This window comes from Triplophysa rosa, unplaced genomic scaffold (genome assembly GCF_024868665.1).
Source record: "Triplophysa rosa unplaced genomic scaffold, Trosa_1v2 scaffold392_ERROPOS45786+, whole genome shotgun sequence".
In the NCBI taxonomy this organism is placed as follows: domain Eukaryota; kingdom Metazoa; phylum Chordata; class Actinopteri; order Cypriniformes; family Nemacheilidae; genus Triplophysa; species Triplophysa rosa.
The window spans coordinates 13,787-40,398 of NW_026634391.1; the positions used below are offsets into that span (position 1 = coordinate 13,787).

The following is a 26,612-nucleotide window of genomic DNA, read 5'->3' on the forward strand; positions in this document are numbered from 1 at the left end:
ACTCTTATTTTGAATTCTTTCATCATCAGTCATTTCAAAAACATGTTTGTTCTGTAATGAAAGAAACGAATGTTCCCACAATTAGTTTTTAGTCTACAAAACAAATCAAAATGTTTTCTTTAAGATTATACATCAGCAGTGGGCGGAGCTTATTTACAAAGATGAGAGTGACTGACAGAGTGAAGTATCTCCTGCTGTTTTCTTCTTTATAAGCAGAATCTCTCACAACATCATGTTTCTCTTTACCTGGACAATAATGCAACTTTACATTGGTAAGACATAATAATTAAACAACATTTCAGTCAAAATAAAAATAATTACACAGGCCTACATTAAAAATGTTTAAATAATTATTTTACAGCTTGATCAATTGAGGCTCTTTTTTCCACAGGAACTTCATTTGCTGATTCAATAGAACCGTTGTTTACAGAGAAACATGAGTTTGAGTGTAAAAATGTGACTCTCTCTTGTAAATACACTCTCACTAGTGGTGTCACTGTTAACTCTCTCCAGTGGTATCGACAGAATCTCAAGACAATACCAGAGTTTCTGCTGTCAGTCACAGAATATTCAAACACATCTGTACCTGCTCTTCGTCTCCATTCACATGCTGTAAAACAACTCAAACATGTGTATCTGGAGATCTCCTCTGTTTCTCTATCAGACTCTGATCTGTATTACTGCGCCATGATGCCCACAGTGACACAAAACACAACAACACTGTACAAAAACCTCATTCACAACACTGCAAGTGTCACCTCTATCGTTTGCTGCTATATTATCCTGCTACAGTACTTTTATTCAAGCTCATTTACTATTTATTTATTATTAACATGCCTTTGTGCCAATTAATTCTCATATGTTCTTTTTTTATCTGACAGCAAAGATGAAGAATTGAGTGAGAGATTTAATGCAAATCTCAATGTGTCCTCACTGTCAGTTTCTTTAATTCTTCAGATTTGACACGTGTCTGAAACCCACTGTGAATTTGCTGACAGAGCTTAAATCACTTTGTTAAATAATCAGATTTCAATAGAAAATATTTATAGATCATATTGAAAGCACCTTGTGATGTATTTAGGGTTTTCTAGCACGTGCCTATTTAACTCGTCTTCCACAAGGGTTCAGCACTGATGAACAACAAATGACATATGAGTAGGTCTTATATATACTTACTACATGTGAGATGAGCTCTGTGTGCTTCTAATAGCTGACATCAATAAAATGTCACGGACAATATCACGGCACATTATTACAGTAAACACTTTTACTTTTGCAGTGCATTTTCCCCGGGAATCAAACCCCACCCGGGCGTTGCTCTCACAATGATCTACCAACTGAGCTACAAGAAGACTTCTATTGTTTTCATGTTCAGTGTCAGATGTTGTGGAGAAGTGTAATAATGTGAATGTTGTGTTGTCATTCACTGCAGTTACACAGACAGAGAGGAGGAGCCTGTGAAGATTAGAACTAAACTTTATTCACCTCTCACAGTGAAAACATGATGATTCTCTGTGCTCTGCTTCTGTTATTCCTCATGAAAAGTAAGTGAAGTTGAATGATATTTGGCTTTAAACATTTGTACAAGTAATGTAATGTACTGTAGTAAAACTGGAGCTTTACATTGTGTTTAGACTTCATTGTTTTTTATTATTAAAATATTTAAAATATGATGGTTTATGCTTGATTTTCAGGTGAAACATTTGCACAGTCAATAACATCATTACAAAAGAAAACATTTGCATCTGAGGGAGAAAAAGTCTCTGTCTCCTGTGAATATAGTGGAGCTGTAGATAACCTCCACTGGTATCGTCAGTTTCCCAGATCTAAGCCAGAGTTTCTGCTTTGGATTTATCCACACGGAACCACAAGTGACCTTCCACCCCGTCTTTTACCTAAAGTTGATAAAAGCAAAACTCTTGTGAGTCTGGAGATCTTTCCTGCTGAAGTAACAGATTCTGCACTTTACTACTGCGCACTGAAGCCCACAATGACAGAAAACTCATGAACACTGTACAAAAACCCCCTGAACACTAAATCTCTATAGATAATATCATTTAAGTCTATTCATGTGAATCAGTGAAGAAGAAATCAAATGAAATCAAACACTGAAGTGAAACAGACAATAAAGTGAGTTGAGGACAACAGCACAGAGTTTACAGCTGCTCTCTACATCACACAAATACAGAAAACACAAGTTAACATACACTGTAATACAACGGATAAAGGACTGGCAGAACATTACACTTTCCTTTATTTTACGGACATTTCCGTTAATGCTAAAATGTAATTTAATGCAGTACAAAAATGTAAAATAAAACAACTGTAAAAAATGAATACGGAAAGTTCCTTCATATTAATACAGTATATTGTGCCCTACTTTTACGGATAGTGTAATATTTAATATGTTTGTTATTCAGTTGGTTATTTACATAATTTAAAACTGTGACAAATGGACAAAACTGGACCAGACAAACTGCTTTTTGTTGACAATAAACAAGACCATGTAACATTGACAATTTGTGTGATGTAATGTGATGCAAACAAATACAAAACACAATCTATCCAAACGCACAAATAAAGAAATAAATGTGGTTGTTTGTGGTTGAGGTAAAATGACCTTATGTTTACTTTACATTCATTTTATGTCACATCCAAACGTTTACAGCATTTATTCATCTTGGTTAAAGTTTGTTTTACAAAACAATTGTTTATTAATGTTAGTTTATTGGACATTAGCTGTTAACATATTAACATATTACATATTATATTAAAGCAATAAGCCCCAAGAAGCAGTGGGTTACTGGGGTATTTTATAACGGCTTAGAACTCCGCTCAGCCAATCAGAATCAAGGACCAGAACTGACCGTTTTATAAATATATATATATATACAATCAGATTTGACTTCCTTTATGTTTTGGCCCTTTATATTGGGGGCATCATGTGAAACTCTGAAAAACTTTGCAATAAAATCCTGAAGGTGGCGCTGTACACACACTGCTGACACAAACTTCCATCCTCTGCTATTTTCCATCATTTGTCTTTGACATGTCAGTCAATACTAACCATATCTCAACTCACTGATTCATCTGTTCTTCATATTTTAGTCACCACATGAAAATGAAGACACTTTGGTTGTTGAAGTTGGTCATTTTTACATTGATTTGTTATGGTAAGTTTATTTCCTTTGAACACTGCATGTTTCATATCAGTATTATGGGTTATATAAATATATTTCTGTTTTTTTTCTCCAGAGTGTCTTGGAGAAGAGAAAGTTGATCAGCCAGACAAACAAATCACTGAATCTGAAGGAGGATCAGTAACTTTACACTGTAAATACAAAACAGCTTCATCTCAGCCAGATCTCTTCTGGTACATTCAGAGAGTAAATGACTTTCCTAAAGACATCCTGAGGAGAAGTAAATATGGAGGAGATAATGGCAGTGAGTTTCAGGAGAGATTTCAGTCTGAAGTGAAGTCAGATTCAGTTCCTCTGATCATTCAGGATGTGTGTGTGAGTGACTCTGCTGTGTATTACTGCGCTCTGAAGCCCACAGTCACTAAACACACTCAACACTCACACAAAAACCTGAACCTTAGCAGTTCTTGTGCTTTATGGTGTAATGCCGTTTGATTCATTTTAAGATTCAGTTTACCCAACATCTGTTGTACCTGCATGGATATAAAATTATAAATCTGACTCAAAATCAGAATGCTCTATGTGAATAAAGTTCACGCAGTATTAATAACCATGAATAACAATGGTGACAATCAACAAAAGAATACTTCATGCTGCAATGCATGCTGGGAATCATGAATGAGTTTTGTATTAAGATGTTACTCAGCACGCATTGCTGCATGAAGTTTTCTTTTGCTGTTTGTCACCGTTATTGAGTTTCATACACTGATTCTTGATGTCTTTGTATTTCTATACTCTGCTGTATCTTAAATTTTAATGGTGTCATGAAATGGGCTTGGATATTGTTTTATATTGTTGTATAAGGTCTATTTATGATGTTCGCCTGGTTTTTACATTCAAAAACATCATAATCAATAAGAATTATGCTCTTTTCTACCTGGGTTTTGAGGCCGGCTCGACAAACGCTCGGTTTTAATGGGCGTGCCGCATTGGAAGTAAAGGCCCACTGCTTTGATTGGATTGCAGTTTGCGTATTAAACTTAGTTGGAGCCTTCTGTGAATTTGGTCAGAGACGTAACGTTAGGTTACACTTTCTCCCTATTCACACGGGATTAGTATTATCTGGGGACCTCGTGTGATTTATAAATGACCTCCTCACATCTGTATATAATGTGACGCATTCGCACGGGATAATTGAAGCCTGTGAATTACTCAAATTTACTGACTTATTTCCCGGATGTGATGGCAAGGCTTTGCATATAGTTTGTATAGCCTTAGGTATACAATGATATTTAATGATATATGACCGTACCTGTCAGCATTTGAGACCAGTGATAGTGAACCGGACAGAAGATCACAGCGATCGCGGGTCTCAAATGTTACGAGAGTTTTCATAATAAATAATCAAACGGGAGACTCCTGGTAATTTATGGATATGACCCAGCACCCGAAATAATATCAAAACACTTCAAAACAGCCTCCATTATTCACAAACGGTGGATAAAACCTTGAAAAATGATATATGAGCCCGCCAAATCACAGAGATGCCAATTCGCACGGGATTAATATTATCACAGGACCTCGATGGTCGTCAAAATATGGTAGGTCATTTGTGGGGTAAATTTTACTTTACAAAGTACAGACATGGTCGATTCGCATGGGATTAAGATCACAGACAACCTCTGCAATTATTACAAATGACTATAGGTCCCATTGACAACAATCTGTTTTGCATAGGCCCTACTCCTAATAACGCAAAACAATAGACATAACATTTTGTATTGGGGATGTGGACATTTTTCCTGTTTGTAAACAAGTCAAACTCATGAATAGAGGAAGTAAATAAATGCAGGTGCACAAAACAATACACATATACTTTCATATGATTATAGTAAATCTGTCACTGTAACAACCCATCAGGGCGAGGCCTGAGTCGCGATTTTTTAAACCTTGAATCAAAGTACGACGCAGTCACGTGGGTGTGTGAAACGAAACTTCGGACGTCATTGGTCATGTATATTCGATACTAAGCTTCAATGAAAATCGCTTCATTTTTTTGACACAAGCATCGGAGCTTTGGTGTCACAGCTAACATCACTAACAATTTATAAAGTAGACAGGTATTCCTATTACCCAAGTTTGGGGAATAAATCCGGTTTAGGAGTCCATGCGCACTGATTAGTCCACATTATAGACCCCTGGGCGATCCCGTAGGCTAACGTTTCCACTTAAGCTAAAACACCTACATTTACATTTAGCAGAACACTCTTATTCAAAGCGACTTACATTGCATTGCATTATACACTTGTTTCTGACTACGTGCAATACCCTGGGATTGAACCCATGACCTTGGCATTGCTAGTGCCATGCTCTAACCACTGAGCCACATTGAGATCAATGTCACAACACTATATATTTTTAACAAGGTTTATTCACTCATTTATTTCACAGAGTATAATTTAGTTTGGGCTAATGTCAATGCTAGGCTTTCAGCTATGTTAACAGAGCAGCCGAATGTTGCACTAACAACAAAATTAAAATGCACACGCTGCCATTTTGGCACATATCCACATGTAACGTGATGCAGAAACACGGAAATAATTAAAATAAAACCGTTAACACCGTGATCTAGTTACGTAAATAGAACGTTGCCCTTACTTACCTGTTTGAAGATGGATGCACATCAGGTGAATTGGGCCTCGCTGGTGATGTCACTGCCATTGAAGGTGATGCATGGTATTTGGATGCATCTGCTCTCCACTAAAGTTAATAGGAAGGATCAGCAGATCATATGCATGCAAAATCGGAATTTGGCGTGTGCATTATAATACGACGCCTGGTTGTTCCATCACAGCGAGGCACCAAATCGCTTGCAAAAACCTTTACTCATTCGGTTCCCCTGTGGTGGAATGAACTACCAGCCTCCACCCGAACTGCAGCATCCTTCACAACTTGCAAAAAACAGCTCAAAACATACCTGTTCTGCATTTACTTGACTAACCAATAACTGTCTGTCTCTCAAAAAATATATATATTGTTGTTCATGCTCTCCTTTGCTTACTCCAGCTTTAATCCTTCTAGTAGCATGGCCTTGTAAACTAATGGTACTGTTTAGCATGTTGACAAAATGTTTATATGCTCTCCTACTTGTAAGTCTCTTTGGATAAAAGCGTCTGCCAAATTAATATAAATATAAATGTAATACGCAATAGGAACGTGTAAAGTTGTGTTATTTTTATGCAGATTGATGAGAACGAGTTGAAATCTTAAAGATGTTCGTTTAGCATTTCAATTCAGTTCTAGAAGTTATATTTTGTGTTAACATTTGTGTAGTGTTAAATAAGGGAAGTGGAAGTGCTTCTGTACCAGTATTTACATCTTGCAAAATCTATATTTCGAGAACAACACTTTAGCTAAAGTTAGTGTGTTGAATTAGAAGATGCATGTGGGTAGATGGTCGCCTAAAAATAATAATACCATGACTTGAAAAACAAGCTGAAGTAATCAAAAACTAAATTTTCTTTGCCAGTTAATGGCGGGACAGGGAGGGGAGATGGGGTAGTGAGTGGAGGGATGACAAGCCCTGTGTCTCGATCAGCTCCCTTGCTCCCGAGATCGTGAATCAGTATATTGTGTACACGGGTCCGGACCCTGGCTCCCTTCTCATTGGGACACCGTTCACAGCGCCCTGTGACGTGACTGCTTGAGCGCGTTATTATACTTCACAGCTGGTATTAATCAACTACAGGCAAAACCGACACCTCTCTGACTTTATTTTTTAAATACTGGTTGAAGTACATATATGAGAAACACTTTCATTATTCTATTACATATCAGTGCACAAATTCACTCGATTCACTCAAAAGTCACTTGATTTCTGGTAAGGGAACATAGGAAGAATCGATGCTCCCTGGTTTTTGCGGTGCATTGTGGGAATTTTTAGGGAACGAACGTTTCAGTGCACTGAAAGGATATTGCGAATGAGACAGCCCTTTAAATGGCTGACTCCCTGATCAGTGCCCTGACTACTGAACAAGGGAGCAGATTGAGACGTCACACGACATGTATAATAAGCTATATATATATATATATATATATATGTTTATACTTCTCATACTTACATTAGTTTTAGTTTTACTAAACTCATAGTAAAAAAATTGTGTCCAAACATTTGACAAAGCCAGTCTTAAAGGTTTTTACACTGTACCTATTTTAAAAGTTCTGTGTTGTATGTCATACTGTCACTATCTTGCCCTTTTGGTTTGTGTTTTTTGTAGCCTAGTTTGTTGTGTTTTTTGTTGGGGCACATGGTTTGTGATCTTCATTTGCCATGTGTTGGCCCTTCTTGTTCACATCCCAGAACAAGTCACAAATCTACCTCTGTATCGACACCTGTGTATTGTTGTGTACATGTGACAATATTAAAACATTATTACAGTTTTTCTAGATTGCTAATAAACAATTCATGAAACAATTCACAATTTTCTGACAACTATAAACACATTCTCAGAAGAATACATCAACTTGTACAAACCCCAAACAAAAACAGCCTCATTTTGCAAAGGTTTAACCATGTTCTCATTCAGAAAACACAAACACACAATAAAATGAACTGAAGTGTCAAGATGTAAACTCAAATAACACATTTATCCATCAGTAAACATTCAGTGGCAAAACTGATGACACACCAATCAGAATCTCAGGATCATATCAATAGGAGCTCATCCTAGAATCATCTACTGGGCTTTATACTACTTACTGTAAACATACAGTATAATTACAGTACACACTCTATATGAGAAATTTCACTATTCTGTATCCAGTAAACTGTAGCACGTGTAAACCCTCAAATTTGTAATTGTCAAGTTTACAAATTTGTATTTGTAGCCTTTTTAACCTGTTCCGTATTTTTTCAGAAAATCCGGAATACGTTTACGAAATTGTTCCAAAGGTGCAGAGGATGCCATATTTTTTTACATTGCCCCCTATTGACAAATCGCTTCACTGTATTTTTTCCTTTATCTTCTCTGTAAGTCGCTTTGGATAAAAGCATCTGCGGTTAAATGTTATTTGTGCAGTTGTATACTGTATTGTGTTGCGCGACCAGTTCATATTGTTCTTTGGTTTTTGAACTTTTCTTGTCTTGTAAGATCATCTTCATCTACTTTACAGTAGTGTAATGTTTTATTTTTATTTTTTCCTAAAGCTCATTCTTGCACTTTGCTCTATCTGCACTCTTGTATGTTGTTTATTCTAATAAACACTAAGCTGTCAAATTATTCTTGAATCCCAATAAGAGGTTTTAGTAACAGTGTTTTGAATTGATCTCAGCAGACTATGTTGTAGTGTGGGTGTTTTTGAAGGCTTGTGTGTCAGCTAGGGGAAAAGTTTGGTTTTTCAGCAAGTTTGAATGGTTTTGAGAAGAGAGCTTCATTTTGACCTGAAAATAGGATGTTTGGGGAATTGGGTGAGATGTTATGGATTTGTGTTTACTGTTTTGAGAATACGAGGCATAATTTCAAGAAATGTGTTTAAGCTATCGAGAAAAACTGTAAATTTCATACAAAGTTAACTTTTATATTATAAATGTTACAAATGTAATATAAAATGGAGGGATAACAAGGCTACCAGGATAAGACTACAGTATTTCGCAACAAACACAAACAACGCTGAGTCAGACGCACTTCCTGTTTCATTCTGTTCTAAATCCTTTTGATGGTATTTTGTGCTAACATGTGTGTAGTGTAAAAAAAAACAGGAAGTTAAACAGGAAGCCCTTTTGGATCCGTGTTGTTTATGTCCTGTGAAATGGTCTATACTTTGAAAACAAAATGTACCAACATTTTATCCAAAGTAGGCATGTTAACATAACGGATGTATGTGGGTAGAAAAAATAAGCCCATTACTTGAGAAACAAGCTGAAGTAATCAAAAACTAAATTTGCTTTGCCCATTAGGAAGAAGATATAAGTCACGATCCCAGTCCGTGTTTCCCCTGTGTTGTTGTGTGTCTGGGCTGGGCATTGTTCGTCTGCTCCAAATGTCATTTCTGAACCTGCTGAGCTTCCTGCCTGCGCCTAGATGGCCGCATTTGAGTCTCCCAAGCTCCCTGTCGCCTACAAGATGGCCACCTCTGAGCTCCCTGCCTCGTCCAAGAAGGCCGTTTCTTGAGTTCCCTGCCTCGTCCAGTATGGACACCACTGGGCTTCCAGCCCTGCCTGCGCTTGCAGACTTGCATGGACAGAGCGGGAGCGCAGCAATACATGTCCCCCCCCCCCGGGGAGCTAGAACAGTTCATGATGCATAACAGGATTCAATTAAAATGATCCGACATATACAGGCAGATAAGGAGGATATGGGGATGGAGGTGGATTTTTAGTGTGGCAGCTCTATTATTGATGCAGTCTAGTATGTGTACTATGACTATTGGTTAACGTGATGTGATTGGCTGATGCAAGCTAGACTCATGTGACCTGCCAGAACTGACGCTACGCTTGATTTCTGTCAGGACCACTGTCGTCAAATATTTAAATAATAGCAATATTTAAGGTTGGCGAAATGAAACTGTTCTGGGAAAACTCTACGTCTGTCCATGCAGCCTTGCATTGACGCAGCAGGACGTCATCAATACATGTCTCCGGAAAAAAAAAGATTGCCACCAAAACAAAATCATTCCCCATCCAATTTAGCATGTCTAAACAGCATTAAGGAAATGCTTAATTATGCAGACAACTGGGTTAAACTAGCGGTAAAGCTGGCAGGTGAAGCACACACCCTGCAACAAATTGCACGAGTTGTGTGAGCAAGTTGTTAATGGTTAAACTAGCAGTAAGCTGGCAGGGGAAGCATACACCCTGCAGCGAATAGCACCGGAGTAACATGAGCAAGCTGTTAACAAACCGAACAGTTAAGCAGTCAAGATGGCAGGTGAAGCGTACACCCTGAAACAAATAGAACCAGTGTGACAGGAGCAACCCTGCAAGCAAGCTGGCACTGGCACTTTAGGGGCCCACTTAGGGCTAGCCTAAGAATTTGCTTACTGCCAAAATGTTGGCCCATGGGAAGCTCTCACTTAGCCCCCACTGTTGATTTGTTGAAATGTTGATCACTTTTGCACTCGCCATTAATGTTGAAAAAATGTTGAAATTTAATTAAACAACCATTATTATGATCAGTGTTTGCTTTAGTTGGGCTTTTGACTCTTAAAGCAACAACAAGGAACTTTTGCGTGTGGTTCCCCCATGTGGTTGATAAGTGCAATTGTCTGTTATAAATGTCGTAAATACTGTCGCTGTATAAGCTTCCAGGTGGGCAGCGCAATACATGTGAATTTGTTGACTAAGCTGAAATCGCTGTTACATCATGTCACTTCATAAACTGTGCATGTACTAAAGCACTCTTTTGGTTCCCGCGGGGTATAATACTGGGCTATACTAATAGCTCAAATTAGATTCTGAGGTAGCAGCTGGTTAGTGCATAGCGTGCTAACATTAGCTACAGATTACATTTGCATTCACCCAAAACACAACGCATTGACGTGAATGTGCAAGAAAAAATGTACATATAAGACCCGTTTTGCAACCCATTGCCTCTTGCTGCTCGCTTCACCGAGTGTGAGGGATTTCAGCCGATGGAGGGTTGCCTAGGAAGCAGTGGCAGTAAAATGTGTCCAGTTAAGAGTTGTTCTAACACTAAAATAATTTTAGAGAGATTATTTTAAGGTCAAAAAACTCCTCGTTGTTCCTTTAAGTTTTAACACTTAGGTTTCTTTGTCCAACAGTGTGTTATGCATTTGTTTTTGCAAAGTACACTAAGATTCAATGGGATAAGAGCTCATTGAGATGGAAGTCAAATAAATACATTTTATTGTGTTGTGGTATTAATGTAGAGATGTTGGGTGGCAATGCAGTGTTAGATTAAAGCAATGTTATGGCTGTCATATTATTAGAAATTAACTAAATATATTTAAAAAATTTAAACTATTGAATCAATCAGACATGACGAATCAGTGTATGAAAGTCAACAATGGTGAGAATCAACAAAAGAAAATGTCATGCTGCAATGCATGCCTGGTAACATCATAGTACATGGTGCATCGCAGTTGATCTGAATTAGTTTGATGATTGTCACCATTGTTGATATTTGCATGATGAGTGTTGACGTCTAAGTGTGTCATTGAGGTTTTCTGTTTACTTTTTTGCAGTGCTTTTACAAACCTCACAATTTTCACCAGATGCAAAAAGCTTAATCTCCAATTTGTTTTGAAGTAGATTGTTTATTTGTTCAAAGCTAATATCTTAGAATTAAATTACCACAAATGTACATGTGTATAACATCTCTTTCATTAGGCTCTTGCAATGTATCATTGTTTTTATTAAACATCATTGCAAGCACTGAAAGAAAACATTTTTTTTGCAAGTCCAGAGTCAAGAGCCCAACTAAAGCAAACACTGATCACAGTAATGGTGGTTGATGAAATTTCTAAATCTTTTCAATATTAATTGCAGGTGCCATTAACATTGACAAATCAACTATTTTTAACATGGATTCACTGGTTTGTACCTGTTACAGTAGCTTGCTGTCTGTGCAGATTTGACCCTGTGTGGGCCTATTGAGGGCTGCCCGTGCAGGGTCAGAGCTAAGGGGCCAACATTTTGCCAGTGAGCAAATTCTCAGGGGCCCTGCACTGACAGCATACTGGAGGCCTGTAAAGTGCCAGCGCAAGCTTGCTTGCAGGGAAGTTTTTAACGAGCTGAATGGGTTAGTAAAGCTGGCAAGGGAAGGGTACACCCTGCAACAAATAGAACCAGTGTTACATGAGCAAGTTGTTAACGAGCTGAATGGTTTAAATCAGCAGTAAAGCTGGCAGGGGAAGCGTACACCTGGCAATAAATGGCACCGGAGCCAAATGGGTTAAACGTCTTGGTTACGGATGTAACCTCGGTTCCCTGATGGAGGGAACGAGACGTTGTGTCGAACCGACAGATTGGGGTTTGTCTTGAGAACCTATCATCTTCTGAGTATTTAGAAAAGGCCAATGAAAATTGGCGAATGAAATTTGCATGCCGGGCTCCTCCCCGGATGTCCGGGTATAAGAGGGAAGCCGGCGTGCTCATTCATTCACCTTTGGTCTGAGGAGCCTTAAGCATCCTCCCCCGACCACTGGGGTGGGCGGCCAGTGTTGTGGCATGAGGGACACAACGTCTCGTTCCCTCCATCAGGGAACCGAGGTTACATCCGTAACCAAGACGTTCCCTTTCTGTCGGTCTCTCAACGTTGTGTCGAACCGACAGAATGGGGTTCCTATGTAAGACGCCACAGCACTGAGACACGTCACAATCTCTAGCGGAGCGACGTTGAGTGGCCTGGGCGAGTCAGACGTAGGCGCTAACGCGAAATTATGACCATCCAGTGGAGAGGAAGGGGGACCCAGAGCTTTACCACAAAGTTGGGAAGCCCCTGCCACCGGCCGTCACGGGCGGAGGCCTAGTTCTCTAAATGGCTAGAAGCCGCCCGGCACCGTACGGGCCACTGGGTAAGCATTATTCCCCCCGGGGGGAAAAACGCTGCAGAGGCCACTACCTACTGTAGGAAGGAATTAGTGGAGACACCACATGGTCTTACCATCAGGGGAGAACTCACGGGAAGGATGTGCGGACTGCAGGAGTTAACCGCAAGGTGGGAGTCCACCTGGGGAGGTCATGGGTTGCCGAGGTGGGAACCATTCATGAGGATACATCAGACGGAACAGCCCACAGAGGGGGGTTACCACGTCTGGAGCACTAGGTCCGGTTAGAGCTATCTGGGAGATAACTCAACTGTTCCCCGGCCTAAGGGGCAGGGCTGCTCTGCCCAGCCTGTCCCCTGGAAGGATGCTTAGTGATGGATGGAATGCCTGTTCTTTACCCGAGGGGAAAGAAGTGAGGCGGGATAGCCGCTGCTCCCCCCGGAGGGGGAAGGGCTTCCTCAGGCGTACGCCCTAACGGTTGCAGGTCCTACCTGTTGCCCTGCAGGATGCGGGCTGACACCGGTTCTACGCGGAGGTTGCAGAACCTCGCGAAGGTATTGGGCATAGCCCAACCCGCAGCTCTGCAGATGTCTGCCAGAGAGGCGCCCTGAGCCAGTGCCCACGAGGAGGCGACACCCCAAGTGGAATGTGCCCTAACTCCTAAGGGGCAGGGACGATCTTGCGACCAGTATGCCAAGGATATGGCATCCACGATCCAGTGCGCCAGCCTCTGTTTGGAGACAGCCCTCCCCTTCTGCTGACCTCCAAAACAGACAAAGAGCTGCTCAGAGCTTCTGAAGCTCTGCGTGCAGTCCAAGTAGAGGCGCAGTGCGCGTACTGGACACAACACGGACGGGGTTGGGTCTTCCTTCCCAGAGGGGAGCGCCTGCAAGTTCACCACCTGGTCCCGGAAGGGATTGGTGGGAACCTTGGGCACGTAGCCGGGCCGTGGTCTCAGGATAACGGGAGAGTCTCCAGGCCCGAATTCTAGGCAACCCGAGGACACAGAGAATGCTTGTAGGTCCCCTACCCTCTTTAAGGAGGCGAGCGCTACCAGTAGGGTCTTCTTTATCGACAGGCGAGAAAGATCGGCCTCTCCTAGGGGCTCTAAGGGGGGCCTCTGGAGGCCCTCCAGGACCACTTCGAGGTCCCAAGAGGGTACGGGGCGCGGGCGAGGCGGATTCAACCATCTCGCGCCCCTCAGGAACCTGGTGACCAGGTCGTGCTGTCCTAGAGACTTACCAGCAACTGGATTGTGATGTGCGAGTAACAGTATGTAAGTATGGCAACATACACTTTCAGTGTGGAAGGGGAGAGGTTCTTCTCAAGTGTCTCCTGGAGAAAGGACAGTACGTACCTGATCGAGCATCTCTGTGGGTCTTCTCCGTGAGAAGAGCACCAGGACGAGAAGAGGCGCCACTTGAAGGCATACAGTCTCCTAGTGGCCGGGGCTCTAGCCTGTGTGAGGGTCTCTACCACCGCCGGGGGTAGGTCGCTCAGGATCTCCTCTTCCCGTCCAGGGGCCAGACATGGAGGTCCCAGAGGTCTGGCCTGGGATGCCAAAACGTGCCCTGAGAAAGAAGGTCCTTCCTCAGGGGAATCGGCCAGGGGGGAGTTGTTGTCAGAAGCACCAGCTCTGAGAACCAAGTCAGGTTGGGCCAGTAAGGCGCAACTAGTAGCACTTGATGCTCCTCTTCCCTGACCTTGCACAGGGTCTGTGCAATGATGCTCACTGGGGGGAAGGCGTACATCCGCTTGTCCCGCGGCCAGCTGTGCACAAGGGCATCCGTACTGATGCTTGATGGCCTCCGTCTGCTTCTTCACCGTCGAGAACTGCTGAGAGAAATCCTCAACGGTGTCACCAAACAGCCCTCCCTGCGAGATGGGGGCGTCAAGAAAGCGAACCTTCTCGGCGTCCCGCATCTGCGCAAGGTTAAGCCAGAGGTGCCTCTCCTGGACCACCATAGTGGACATCGCCCGACCCAGGGCCCGTGCCGTCACCTTAGTCGCCCGTAGAGTGAGATCGGTGGTGGTACGGAGGTTCCTGCATTACCGCTGAGTCAGTCTTACCCTCGTGAAGCTCCTTCAACACCTTGGCCTGGTGGACCTGCAGGATAGCCATGGCATGGAGGGAGGAGGCGGCCTGACCCGCAGCCGTGTAAGCCTTCGACACCAGCGATGCTGAAAACTTACACGCCTTGGATGGGAGTCTAGGTCGAGCTCTCCAGGTGGCAGCTGTCTGCGGGCACAGGTGCACCGTGACAGCACGCTCCACCTGGGGAATCTCGACATAGCCCCTGGCCGCCCCATCATCGAGGGAAGTAAGGGCGACTGAGCTTTTCTGATTGGAACAAGCTGTGAGGGGCGCGTTCCAAGTCTTACTCGGCTTGGAGCCACTCTCAGACCCCAGGTACCACGTATCCAGCCGCGAGTGCTGGGGTAAAGGCGGTGCTGTGCACTGCAGCCCAATGCTCACGGTGACCCGGAAAAGCATGGTTGACATCTCAACGTCCGCCTCTTCCTGGGCTCGACCCCCCGAGGGAGGGAGCTCCGAGGAATCGTCGGGGTCGGATGCCAAATGGTCGCCCTCCGATGCTGTGATCGACATCTCATCTTCGTCACGCACTTCCGAGTACGTGACGGAGGAACATGACGGGGTAAGACTGTCTTTTGAGGAACGGTCAGACGAGCGAGACGGGGCGTGAACGGTCCGTGAGCCTGCGGCTGGCGGGTTAACATTCACAGTGATCCCCATATCACCCCCAGTGCTAACCGAAGCGGGCGGCAGGGCCGTAGTCACTATCGTCACGGATCGGGTAGCAGACGGGGTGGTGGCTTTATCCATGAAGAATACAGCCACCCGTGACCGCAATGTCTGGATCGCCAACCGCCCGCAGTGCGGGCAGGACGTATCCACGAAGGCTGCCTCAGCGTGCCGGAGACCCAAACACCTGAGGCAGACATCGTGTCCGTCCCCTTCCTCAATGAGTGCGTCACACCCAAGAGAACAGCGGGACATGCCACGCTGGAGAAATTTGCTCTTTTAGAAAAAAATTGCTCAGACACTTCTGGAACTGCCGAGATGCCCAGGGGAGAGTCGCTGCAGGAAGGGACCGTCCGCTGCACCACGTCGTAGATTCCAGCAGGATTGGATCAGTGAAGATCTGTAGATCGCTCATCAGATGGTTAGGCTCTGAAGAACAAAAGGTGAATGAATGAGCACGCCGGCTTCCCTCTTATACCCGGACATCCGGGTAGGAGCCCGGCATGCAAATTTCATTCGCCAATTTTCATTGGCCTTTTCTAAATACTCAGAAGATGATAGGTTCTCAAGACAAACCCCATTCTGTCGGTTCGACACAACGTGGAGAGACCGACAGAAAGGGAACTAGCAGTTATGCTGGCAGGGGAAGCATACACCTTCCAATAAATGGCACCGGACTTACAAACCCGATTCCAAAAAAGTTGGGACACTGTACAAATTGTGAATAAAAAAGGAATGCAATAATTTACGAATCTCATAAACTTGTATTTTATTCACAATAGAATATAGATAACATATCAAATGTTGAAAGTGAGACATTTTGAAATGGCATGCCAAATATTGGCTCATTTTGGATTTCATGAGAGCTACACATTCCAAAAAAGTTGGGACAGGTAGCAATAAGAGGCCGGAAAAGTTAAATGTACATATAAGGAACAGCTGGAGGACCAATTTGCAACTTATTAGGTCAATTGGCAACATGATTGGGTATAAAAAGAGCCTCTCAGAGTGGCAGTGTCTCTCAGAAGTCAAGATGGGCAGAGGATCACCAATTCCCCCAATGCTGCGGCGAAAAATAGTGGAGCAATATCAGAAAGGAGTTTCTCAGAGAAAAATTGCAAAGAGTTTGAAGTTATCATCATCTACAGTGCATAATATCATCCAAAGATTCAGAGAATCTGGAACAATCTCTGTGCGTAAGGGTCAAGGCCGGAAAACCATACTGGATGCCCGTGATCTTCGGGCCCTTAGACGGCACTGCATCACATACAGGAATGCTACTGTAATGGAAATCACAACATGGGCTCAGGAATACTTCCAGAAAACATTGTCGGTTAACACAATCCACCGTGCCATTCGCCGTTGCCGGCTAAAACTCTATAGGTCAAAAAAGAAGCCATATCTAAACATGATCCAGAAGCGCAGGCGTTTTCTCTGGGCCAAGGCTCATTTAAAATGTACTGTGGCAAAGTGGAAAACTGTTCTGTGGTCAGACGAATCAAAATTTGAAGTTCTTTTTGGAAAACTGGGACGCCATGTCATCCGGACTAAAGAGGACAAGGACAACCCAAGTTGTTATCAGCGCTCGGTTCAGAAGCCTGCATCTCTGATGGTATGGGGTTGCATGAGTGCGTGTGGCATGGGCAGCTTACACATCTGGAAAGGCACCATCAATGCTGAAAGGTATATCCAAGTTCTAGAACAACATATGCTCCCATCCAGACGTCGTCTCTTTCAGGGAAGACCTTGCATTTTCCAACATGACAATGCCAGACCACATACTGCATCAATTACAACATCATGGCTGATGTTGTAATCCGGAGGATTACAACATCATGGCTGATGTAGAAGAAGGATCCGGGTACTGAAATGGCCAGCCTGCAGTCCAGATCTTTCACCCATAGAAAACATTTGGCGCATCATAAAGAGGAAGATGCGACAAAGAAGACCTAAGACAGTCGAGCAACTAGAAGCCTGTATTAGACAAGAATGGGACAACATTCCTATTCCTAAACTTGAGCAACTTGTCTCTTCAGTCCCCAGATGTTTGCAGACTGTTATAAAAAGAAGAGGGGATGCTACACAGTGGTAAACATGGCCTTGTCCCAACTTTTTTGAGATGTGTTGATGCCATGAAATTTAAAATCAACTTATTTTTCCCTTAAAATGATACATTCTCTCAGTTTAAACATTTGATATGTCATCTATGTTGTATTCTGAATAAAATATTGAAATTTGAAACTTCCACATCATTGCATTCTGTGTTTATTCACAATTTGTACAGTGTCCCAACTTTTTTGGAATCGGGTTTGTACATGAGCAAGTTGTTAAGGAGCCAAATAGGTTAAACAAGCAGTAAAGCTGGCAGGGGATGCATACATCCAAGTCTGGCGTAGTCAGACCTTCATACTGAAGAGGAGCGTCCCAAATTTACATTTACATTTAGCAGACGCTTTTATCCAAAGCGATTTGCAGAGAGTTCAGGGAGCAATAAGCGATATGTCATACAGGAGCAATAATACAATAGGTGCTAATACAAAGTTACTAGTTTCAACAAAAGCCAGACCAATACCTGTTGGGAAAAGATAGTTAGTATTTTTTTTGTCTGTCAAGTATTCATAGAAGAGATGGGTTTAAAGCAGTTTAAACCAGACTGAGTTAGGAAGAATGTTCCACCAGGAAGGAGTTGTGAAGGAGAATGTGTGGGAACGTGATTTACTGCCCTTTTGAGAAGGCAGTACAAGTACAGGTGTTGATGTGAGTGCAGGTGTGAGTGTGCTGGATATGGCCTGAAGGAGATGGGAGGGGATTGGATCAAGGGGACAGGTGGTGGGGTGGCTGGAGAGAAGTCTGGTGAATTCAGTGTCAGTCAGTGGGGCGAAAGAGGAGAGTGCAATGTTTGAAGTGAGGATAGTGTGTACCGAGGTCTGAGGTGCTAAGAATTTTTTGCTGATGGATGATCTTTTCTCAGTGAAAAATACAGCGACGTCCTCCGCAGTCAAAGATAAAGTGGGTGGGGGAGGAGAGGGGAAAATCACGCACTTATGCACTATTCTTTGTCATTTTGTAGTATTATTAGTGTGAGTAGTGAGTTCACATAAAAAAAAAATATATATATATATACTGTATATATATATATATATATAGAAGTGTACTATAAGTACCCAGATGATGCACTCGACCGAAAGCATGGAATGTGGAACTCTGGACACTTCACACATACTCAACGGTTGTAGTTTCGCTTATGTGGCAGAAGGGAGGCGGAGCCATCAGACGCTGCTCGAGCAAAGTTCTCCTGCAGAATGATTATGCTTCAAATTAATGCTGACTTAAGTCAAGCTTAGCAAAGATTAAAGTTACATTAATTGTACTAGGTACAAATAGATTTTCATTGACATGCATTGAGTTGTGAGATTTATGTTATTTGCCCTCGTCTGGGAAACTGCACACATCTTATAGTCATACACTAGATAGTTGAGTGCGTAGTGCATAGTTAAAGTGCATAGTAGGTCTGGGAACTTTCGCCGCTTTCTTTGGACAAGGCCTATGGAAGTAAAATAGTGACAAATGTGCTTGAAGCAAAAAGACAAAAACTGAAAAAAATGCATTGTATTAACGGTGCTTGCATTTTAAGTTTCTGCAATTCAACATGGTTGCATATATAAGATGTGAATTTTTCAAATGGAAACATTTCACACACAGTTTCACCGTTTAAAAATTCAATAATCAAAATTCACCTTTTAAATTTCATTCAAAAAATTCTACTTGTTTTAAAATACAACCTTAAATATTCAACAGACAATTTTCAGTACATATTATTTCGGTTTAAAAATTTGCTTCCACAAATTCAACAAACTCAACAAACTCGTGGTTCAATACATTTTGAAAAACTGTTTAGAAATTTCATTAAGTAATGAACCCATCATCTAGTGCTCTTATGTTCACAACACATGGGGTAGTTCAAACCACAAAGGTCCTTCTGCCTCTTTATGTTTCACATGATTGGCTGTTCACGATGTCACAATGTAATGTGCACAACATCAAGGATAAATAGTCCGAGGTGACAGAGCCAGACACACTTCAGATACAGCCTACAGACACCGTGCAACATGTGAGTTAAAAATGTTTAAAAAAAATTGTGAGTTACAGTTTACATGTTTGCATTTTAAAATCAGTATATATGGTCTATTAGAATCTTTAAAACGTTGAAAGAACCAGTGCAGTGGTTCTCAAAAAGCCACAAGTTTTCTCAAAAAGGTATATCTCATACATTTTTACAGCTGACTGGTGCAATATTTAGGCCTAATACATTTTACATGCGAGTATGTGAGTTTTGTCAGGTGTTGACAATTTGCATTAATTTTATTTGCATAACAGCTAATACTGCTATATGTGATCTGATTTTCTTACACTGTAATCTTTCCCTTATGTAAAGAGCCGATATGTTTATTGCATTTGTCTTTTTTACTAAACAAAATTACAAATAAAGGTAATAAAACTCCTGGTCAACAAGGAGTAATTAGCCAAAGGAACACTTATATCTGATGTTTGGTTTTTAATGAAGCACTCCAACTGACCAGGTAGGACACTTTGAATCAATGTATTTTTTGGAGCTTGTTATAGTTACCATGCTTTTCACTGCTTTACAGTCTGCAGATAAAAGACTCCTGGGATAAAATAGTTCTTACCTGCAACATAAAAGGTATGTTATTCCGTTGTTTAATTTCACTTCATCACTATTCATTTTATCACCTAAACTGTTAATTTATTCAAATGACAATATATGTTGCCGTATGCTCAACAGGTCATGAATATGGATTGGTCAATGACTTTTCTGCTTGTGTTGGGTACCTTATTGTCCACTGGTGCAGTAGATGAAAAATATAAGAAATTCCTCAACCAGCATGTGTCTGACCTGGAATTGCATGACTCGTCTGTGTACCAAAGCAAGTATTGGAGTGCAGAAATTATGCGGAGAAAGATCACAAAAGACAGAACTACCGATGTCTGCAAAAAAATTAACACCTTTGTACTAGAAGATCCAGCCAATGTTAGAAACATTTGTGAAAATAAACAAGGCTTAATTACAAGCGAAACAAAATTTCATACAATTACATGTACATTAATGTGGAATAGTGGACCGAGGTACCCAAATTGTAATTACGACTGTAAATACAGCGTTTGTCGTATTGTTGTGCTTTGTAACCCGGAACCAGTGCATTTGGAGGCACTTAAATGAAAGGGAAAAAAAGGCAGAAATTAGTCTCAAATATCTTTCATGAAGGATGGGTGCTGTGGCTCCACCTTGCTTCAGATATATCTTTTTGGTGAAGTTTTGATCAATTATTAATCAGCATTTATCTTTCTATAAAAAAGATTTCAACGTGATTTTGATTCAATCAGCATTTAACCTTATATGTTTATGATTTAAACAGCAGAGTTTGTGTATTACTGAATAGTTAGTAATACAATCACAGGATTCAGATTTTCCTAATGACTGATGTAGTTTAGTCAGCTCTGTTAGCATAGATACTGCTGCATTTTCATGGAATGGCAGAGTGGCCTGTGGAACTCCTTGTGAATGTTGAAGCTGACTTCTGCTGGCAAGACTAAAATAAACATTTCCTCAGTAAATTTTCTTCAATTGACTACATTCCTGACTCCTTGTCTTCATTTATCAAAACTGGTCTTTACTGTAATTTCCCATACAATACAATTTTGTTATTTGATTGTTTGTGTTCTGTAATTCTTAAATGCTAGGCTACTCTAGTGCAAAAAAGTCCCCTCAATCATCGACAATAAGGGTCCATGAATAATCATGCACTAATATCTGAATTAATACTTCCACATGAACTAATGATGAATGAAGAAATGGTGCAATCAAGAATTAATAAAGGGCTAACCTTTACACTGGTGTCATGAGGATTCAAGTGTTAATTCTGCCCAGGTAAACTACATGTTTGTTAGTTAATGTATTAATTAACACCTGAAAGTAAAACTTACCAAATCGACCTTTAAATAAAGAACAAGGAGTTCTACTAAGAACTTGTAATGAGTACTTTTGTAATATTTAATATAAATTAACACACACAATTTTATCACACTTTTACTACTTTTGATATAGCATCTATCACACTCCTGGATTAGTGGTGGTCCTCCGATTACACATTATCACCATTTTGTTGAGAGTTGAGAGTGGGGCAATCACATTAACAGTGGAGCGTGTGACTATGCATGAACGTACTAAATTACCAACAATGTGATCTTGATAACTTGATATTCTGGGTGATTTTATGCATATTTTTTCCTTTAACATGCCACTACTGTAGCTTCTTTCAATACAAAAAACAGCTAGTTCCTGATCTTCACTTCTTCATATGCACTAGATGATAAGTTTATAATCAAATCAACCTGGGTAAAGTCATAACAAAGATGCATTAACATGTCATGAACTAATGTCAGTAAACAGCTAGTTAATATTGAATTAATCATCACGGGCCCCTTCAAGTAATGTCATGACATAAAGATGCATTAACAGGTCATGAGTTAATGTCAGTAAATGGCTAGTTAATAGTGAATTAAAGATCACTGTAAAGACTAAATTCTTTGCATGAAAACACGTCATTATACTGGTGTATTTAACTTTAGAATTTTATTTGTATAGACTGCGATGTAAAGAAGCGTTTTTCACAGTGGCTACTCACGGAGTGAACTCTTAACAGTGATAAGGTATAGCTAAAAGCGCTACAGACTAACCTTCCGAACATATGAGTTACAGAAGGTATACTTAACTAAGAACGTTTCGTGAAACACATATTAACGATAAGGTACAGCTTAAGGTATAAATTAAGAACGACGTAGCGATAAGAAAGTTTCGGGGAAAGCGGCCATACATATTTACCTTTGGTGTTTTCTCTTACAGCAATAATTTTTGAGACTGTTGTAGAGAAAAATATATTCAATCTACTTCAGGTGAGGCTAACATGAAAATCAAATTGATAATTTGTGACCCTGCCTGTGAAAACCAGCTCATTTTTTTGTGATGTACTGTTTTCTTCATAAAATCACCCTCAGAATTCACACCGGGAAATAAAATCACTCTCAGAATTAGATTTTGAGACTTTAGCCTGGTTTTCGCAGACTGGGTCACATTTATTCTTTCAAGAAGGTCCTCTGACATACAGAAAGTTCTGAGAAGACAAAGGGAAGTGAAAGCACACTATCGCTCAAAGACAAATGGATGTTGCAGCAAAAGCAGAAGTCCCCTAGATCCCTTTAGCAATCGATTCTTACTAGCTCCAGTGTGGGAGAACACATAGGTCAAATAAACAACATGCACAGGCATATGGAGGACTAAACCTGCAAAAATTATAAATAAATGAATGTATAAATAAATAAATATATAAACGAATAAATGTAATAATATGAAAATAAATACAGGAATGAATGGTTTGATAAAACAAAATAATTCGTTTTAGCTATTATTGATCTTAGCTTTAACTTTTCTTTTCATTTTTTAAATTGATTTATTATTTTTTGTGTCCATTTTTAATTATTTTTAATTATTTTTATTTTTTATTTTTTAGATTATTTTATTTATCATTTCCTTTTATTTTTACATTTATTTATTTATACGTTTATTTATTTTTATATTTATTTATTATAGCATGTATTTATTTCCACTTTTATTTATTTATTCTTGTATTTATTCTTACTTTTCTGTGTCTTGTATGATAATTAGATGGGTTGGTCTTGCCTACTATTGGTTCAGCGTAGATTGAAGCGTTTGATCGATTACTCTTGACTTGTTTTGGACTAACGTCACGTCACTCACTGATCGTTTGCTTCGTGTATAACGTTAAGTAACTATGGCGGGCGCACAATTAGCTAGAGAGTTACAGCATTTAGCCAATGAAGTCGATAACCATGCATCAAATGACTGTGTGTCATTTAGATTAGATGCACTTATTGAGGATTTATTACAGATTGACGGAGAGATAAATTACAAAGTTCTTCAAAATCTGTGCGAGTCAGGGGGTGCTAAGGTGGTGACCAAGTTCCGGTTACAGGTCCTCTGCCAAAGAGGTGCGTGAACGACCTCAGCAGATTCGTCGATTCTGAAAGCACAAGACGACTTGATATTAAGATGTCTAATAAACACAGACTTTCTTGTTACATGATTTTGACATTCTTGTTAAGATTGCAAATTATTGGTATGATCGCCCGTAACGGCTGAAGCGAGGTGAAAAAATAAATAAAGCGATTTGACACGGGATTCGTACGCATACAATAAAGCGAGGCAGCGTGTCACTACGGTAACAATCAGACTAAGCTATTTCGCAATGCTAGCTGCTGCGGATCTTTGCAATAATATCAAGATGTCACACAACAATATGCAGCTGGATGAATCAAGGGAATATGCCCGTTTTAACTTGTGACCTCTGTGTTATTTATCTCTTATGGAATGTAAGGCCTGGCTCTCCTCAGGTTGATAAGCACTCTCCGCAATCTGTTTAGGTGATCACCCCAGCTCTCCGAGTGGATGATCAGGTCGTCTATATAGGCCGCGGCATAGGCTTGATGGGGCCTTAGGAGGACATCCATCATCCTTTGTAAGGTTGTTGGGGCCCCATGGAGCCCGAACGGGAACAGGAAGGTACTGCACCCGGTACTGCCAGTGTCCAGAGGGGGTGCAGAAAGCGGTCTTTTCCTGCGCGTCTGGGGCCAGTGGTACCTGCCAGTACCCCTTCGTCAGGTCCAAGGTGGTGATGTAGCGTGCCTTTCCCAGACGATCGAGGAGCTCATCCACTCGGGGCATGGGGTATCCATCGAAACTGGAGGCCTCGTTCAGCCGAGGGAATTCATTACAGAAGCGGAGAGTGCCGTAGGGCTTGGGGACCATCACGATGGGGCTCGACCAGGGGCTGCGGGAAGGCTCTATCAACCCTAATTCCTTCAGTATCACCGTGCATGCAGGTGATGGGGATCATGGACGACCTCCCGGCGTGGGGTGGGACGATCTCGGGTTGGGCTAGCATTACCGAGCTTACCGAGTCCAGAGTGGCTGTAACCGGCCGGCCGTTGATGTGGACTGTCCTCCACGAGGCTCCCGGCGGAGTTGACCAGTGCCTGGTACAGCCTGCCATCCAGGCCCGGGGACTCGGTGTGGTCGGCTCCATGGGCATCGGCTCGTCGACGGGGGTGAGAGCCGCGGGTCTGTTGCCTGGTCGTGAGGTGCCCTCCGGTGGCCGCCATGGTGGGTCCACCCTCCGGGGCGGCAGCCCGGCTCTCTCTCCCGCATCGCGGGCGGCGGATGCCTCTGCCAGCTCCACCGATTCGACCAGGCTCCAGAAGGAAGTGGGGCCGCGCATGCCGACAGGGTGGCGAAGACGGCGAGGTAAGGCTCGCAGGAGGCGGTCGACCACAACCCTTTCCGCTACTTGGGAGGTCATGGGCTCTCCGGCAAGCAGCCAGAGATGAGCGATCCGCGACAGCTGGGCGGCTTGGGCTCTCACCAGAGTTTGCTCATCATACGTCCACTGAAAAAACTTCTGAGCGGCACTGATGGGCGACAGTCCCACCCGGGCGAGGATCTCTGCCTTGAGGGTCTCGTAGTTCTCGTTGGACGGGGAAGGAAGGGCATGATATGCCCGTTGCGCCTCGCCGGACAGGAACGGCGCCAGAATCCTGGCCCACTCTGGCTTGACCCAGGCCTCCCGGGTAGCGATCACCTCGAATGTGTGGAGGTATTCTTCTATATCATCCTGTTTGCCGAGTTTCGTCAGCATGTGGTGTGCGTTCGCACGAGGATCCGGCAAGGGAGTCGGGGTGGCCATCACTTCGCTCATCCTCTCCACCGTGCGGTCTCGTCGTTGAGACAGCGCTTCGGCGAACTGCTGCTGTTGGATGGTAATGTCGGCGAGTCGGCGGACGATCTCATCTATATTTCCGCGGTCTCGGCAGAGAGAGAGAGAGAGAGAGAGAGAGAGAGAGAGAGAGAGAGAGAGAGAGCGGCGGTCTGCAAAGAAAAAAAGAGGGATGTTTAGGGAATCGGTACGTGTCATTTCTCGTTGTTATGCCCGCATTCTCCACAAGTTGTGACGGCAGAGGAAAGACACGCACAACAATTCACACTTTTCAATGCCTCGGAGAGGAATTTATTAATGGTGCGGCCCGTGGCCGTCAGGGAAACCAGAATAAGTGAATCTCTTGGGGTAGGTGCCGTGTTGTGGGGGGGGGGTGCATCGTGTCTTTCGTGTCCTTCGTATCCCTCGTGCACAGGTGCTGCTGGGTGCATGGGTCCTTTGCTGCTGTCGGTCGTCACTCGTCAGAACCTGAGGCAAAACAGGGGAGACAACCATTAGAAATGTTTCGTTATGGAGTCGTAGCTCCCCGTGCTTCTTGTGAAGCCGGCCTTCATGCCGGCTGAGATGAGTTCTTGACGACCGACAGCTGCGCCTCGTTACCTTCCTCTGTTCCCATGGCGACACTGATTGCGCTATGGGTGACTCGCCAAAGTTACTTATTGTAATCCTTGTGTGAGTAGATAAAGACTAATACACCAGATCACAGCTTTAAGAGCACAATCTCACCTGTCGAAACTGTGTCTGGAGTAGGAGAAAATATAACTCAAAGGGGTGGTTTCCGGGACAGGGTTTAATAGTCCCAGACTAAGTTAAATGTTAGAGTGTCTTGATCGAAAACAACTTGCAATGACATATCATATCAGTGCCATTGTTTTGTCTTAAGATGCACACAAGTAATGTTTTTTTGTAAAGTACGTTTTAAAAACGACCTAAATAGGCCTAGTCCTGGCTTAAGCTAAACCCTGTCCGGGAAACCACCCGGAATATTGTACTGCAATATCTCAGATCAGCTGCTGAATTTCTTTTTGTCATTCTGCCACTGGAACAGATTTACAAAAGTCAAAAATCTTGAGGCTGCAAGTGAAGCAAAAGCTAAATGACACTGAGTTGGTGTAAAGGTTCATCTTTTCACCTCTCATGTTATTATTACCGTCTGTAAATATGTATAATTCACTGATACAGAATATATATATTTTAACACTTTCATGTCTGCTGGTGATATTTGAGTTAAGGATAAGATGTTGAACGTAATTTGAGAGAACTGTATGAAGGAGGAGTTTATTACAGACACAACTTCAACTTCAAGTCTGTGAATCAGCTGATGCGTTTGTCTCC

General features: G+C 42.1%; 1 protein-coding gene across 1 annotated transcript in view; it reads left to right on the forward strand.

Annotated features, from left to right (window-relative positions):
• The first annotated feature begins 1,409 nt into the window (after positions 1 to 1,409).
• Positions 1,410 to 26,612, forward strand: part of LOC130550668 (uncharacterized) — a 38,202-nt gene continuing 12,999 nt past the window's right edge. The window contains exons 1-2 of the mRNA XM_057328171.1: positions 1,410 to 1,544; positions 1,695 to 1,921. Coding sequence (XP_057184154.1) covers positions 1,502 to 1,544; positions 1,695 to 1,921 — 270 coding nt within the window. The 5' untranslated portion in view covers positions 1,410 to 1,501. The remainder of the gene's footprint in view (positions 1,545 to 1,694; positions 1,922 to 26,612) is intronic.